Here is a 2,726-nt window from a genome sequence, read left to right as displayed (position 1 = left end):
GTCATTGTTGTTTGGCGGGTCCGGGCTGGGGATTCGAACCCGCCACCTTAGGTGTACGTGGCTGGCGCCTTAGCCAGTTGAGCTATAGGCGCCGAGCCGCCAAACTGGTCTTAAAGCAGACACTGGTCCTCATCTCACAGGGGTCCCAGATGACCTTTGAGAACACCATAGTTTGAGAAATGACAGCCCTTGGACCTTCTGTTGTGTGCCCAGTTAGTCTTCTAGCAGGACTCTTCTTCCCTTTCACTTATAACTTGGGACCACATGGAGTGGGAAGGGGCTCCAGCCTCAGAGTGGGTTCTGCATTACCAGCCTGTTCACAAAGAGATGCTTAGATCTTGGCTGATAGCCCTAACAATGATGGGTGCAGCCTGCTCAGCTATAGGTCATGGGTCAGCAGCCTGCAGCCCCAGGGCCACATCCAACCTCCCTGGCTGTGAACCAGGTGGTGCATTGTCCACTCCAGCCTCAGCAATACAGGGGGAAGTCCATGTGTAGCATGGAGACAGTAACTGTCTAGCCTTCATGGCCATATTGCTCCTCCAACAGTAGAACAGTTGAGAGCCCACCAGAGGGATGGGTGTGGGTACCCTGTCACGATGGGCAGGAAGGGCTTTGTCAGGGACAAGCAGTGGAGGGAGGAGGCTCCCAGGGCTAATAGGTGAGGAATGGTCCACTGAGGGTGAGAAGATAGCTGGACGGCCCAGGAGAGGCCTGTAGGGAGGCCCTTGATATTCTGCTTAGGAGTGGGTAGGCAGACCAGGTTTCCCTGTGTGACCTTTTGGGCCTCCCTGTTCACTCCAAGAACCAGGCCTAGAGCACAGGTGCATGGACAGGTTTCTGCTTGCTCTGAGATGCTGCTCTGTGGTCCCTGGGGTGGGTAGCTAGCATGGTAGGATGGGTAGGCCCTGACTAGATGGCTTGGAGTGAGGCAGGATGAGAGCAGCAATGAGGTGACTGGGGGAGCCTGGTATAGACTGCAGCCCGCTGTCTCAGCAGATGTCGCACACCAAGCCTTACATCAGGAAGAAGGCCGTGCTGATCATGTACAAGGTGTTCCTGAAGTACCCCGAGTCACTGCGCCCTGCCTTCCCCCGGCTCAAGGAAAAGTTGGAGGACCCTGACCCTGGTTTGTGGATTTGAGTTAAGGTTGGGGTGGGGTGGCTTAGCTCTGGGAACTGTGATGGGATGAGGGGGGAGGGCTTCTCCCCATGGGACATTCTGGGGCTTTTCTGCTGTGGGGTAACCTCAACATATAGTGGGCAGAGCTGGGAGGCTCAGTATGGCCAGTGGTCAGCTGTGGGTTTCTCCTGGGCCTTGGGGACAGTGAGACCCAGTGAAGCACATTCATGGTGAGGGTAAGACAGCAAAGTCCTGTATTCCCCATGGGCCTGTAGCTTCCCAATCCAGGGAGGGTGGGGAGCCGGCCAGATGGTTCCAGCATTGCCAGGTGACCTTTACAGTATAAGGCATGGCCAGACCATGTTGTCCACATGGGAGCCACCTTCAGACTTGCAGGGCTGTTGAGCATTTGTAGCTTGGTGACCAAAGGGTATAGTTTCAGGAAGGTTAACTTAAATTTGAATAGTCATCCCATCTCTGGCATGTGCTGGGCAGCATGGCCTGGAGTGCATGTATTAAAGCTTTTCCTTTCAGGAGGTGCTTGGCTTAGGTCTGTGGAAACCAAACCTGGAGAATGATTAGTCTGCTAGCCCTGTCTTCGGAGGGCAAACACGGCCCGAGCTGGAACTCGGGCTGGAACTCGGGCTGGGTGAGCTTTTTTCCAGGGCACCAGGCTCAGTCAGTGAGTCCCAAACCTTATCTGATGGTGCCCAAAGCTGATGGCTGGGCAGACATTTCCAGGGGGTACCCCTTCCCTGTATAGGACCTCCTCTCTGATCAGGAAGATAAGGATTTTTAGAGCCGAATTTTATTTCTTTATTTTTATTTTTTAATTTTTTTTTTTTCTAGAGACAGAGTCTTATTTTGTCACCCTCAGTAGAGTGCTGTGGTGTCACAGCTCACAGCAACCTCCCAGCTCTTGGGCTTAGGCAATTCTCTTGCCTCATCCTCCCAAGTAGCTGGGACTAGGTGCCCGCCACAATGCCTAGCTGTGTTTTGTTGCAGTTTGGCTGGGGCCAGGTTTGAACCTGCCACCCTCAGTATATGGGGCTGGCGCCCTACTCACTGAGCATAGGCATTGCCCTATTTTTTTTTTTTTTTTGGCTGAGGCTGAGTTTGAACCCACCACCTCCAGCATCTGGGGCTGACACTCTACTCCTTGAGCCACAGGTGCCACCCCTAATTTTTTTTTTTTTGAGACAGAGTTTTACTTTGTCACCCTCAGTAGAGAGCCATGGCGTCATAGTTCACAGCAACCTCAAACTCTTGGGCTCAAGTGATTCTTTTGGTTCAGTCTCCCCAGTAGTTGGGACTACAGGTGCTCCCCACAACGCCCAGCTATATTTTAGGGACAGAGTTGCTTAGGCTGGTCTCAAATCTGTGAGCTCAGGCAATCCACCTGCCTCGGCCTCCCAGAGTGCTGGGATTACACGTGAGCCTCCCCCACCCTCACCCCTCTGCCGGGCCCTGAAGCTGAGTTTTAAAGTGTGAAAGGGACAGGAGATGCACAGCTCCTGGCAGTGCTTGCAGGACTCTTGTCCTTCCTGCAGCCTCCAGTCAGTCTTGGCCTGTTCCTTCTTTTTTTTTTTTTTTTTTTTTTTTTT

The 2,726-nt window shown here is 53.0% G+C and overlaps 1 protein-coding gene across 1 annotated transcript in view; it reads left to right on the top strand.

Moving 5' to 3' along the window:
• The window catches only part of AP3D1 (adaptor related protein complex 3 delta 1 subunit), an 81,450-nt gene that overhangs the window by 47,902 nt on the left and 30,822 nt on the right, over positions 1–2,726 (top strand). The window contains exon 7 of the mRNA XM_003788857.3: positions 1,000–1,129. Within this exon, the coding sequence (XP_003788905.1) occupies positions 1,000–1,129 (130 nt within the window). The remainder of the gene's footprint in view (positions 1–999; positions 1,130–2,726) is intronic.

The sequence above is a fragment of the Otolemur garnettii genome, unplaced genomic scaffold (genome assembly GCF_000181295.1).
Source record: "Otolemur garnettii isolate 467f Iridium unplaced genomic scaffold, OtoGar3 scaffold00029, whole genome shotgun sequence".
In the NCBI taxonomy this organism is placed as follows: domain Eukaryota; kingdom Metazoa; phylum Chordata; class Mammalia; order Primates; family Galagidae; genus Otolemur; species Otolemur garnettii.
The sequence above is the reverse complement of the archived record's forward strand: the minus strand, read 5'-3'. Positions and strand labels throughout refer to the sequence as shown.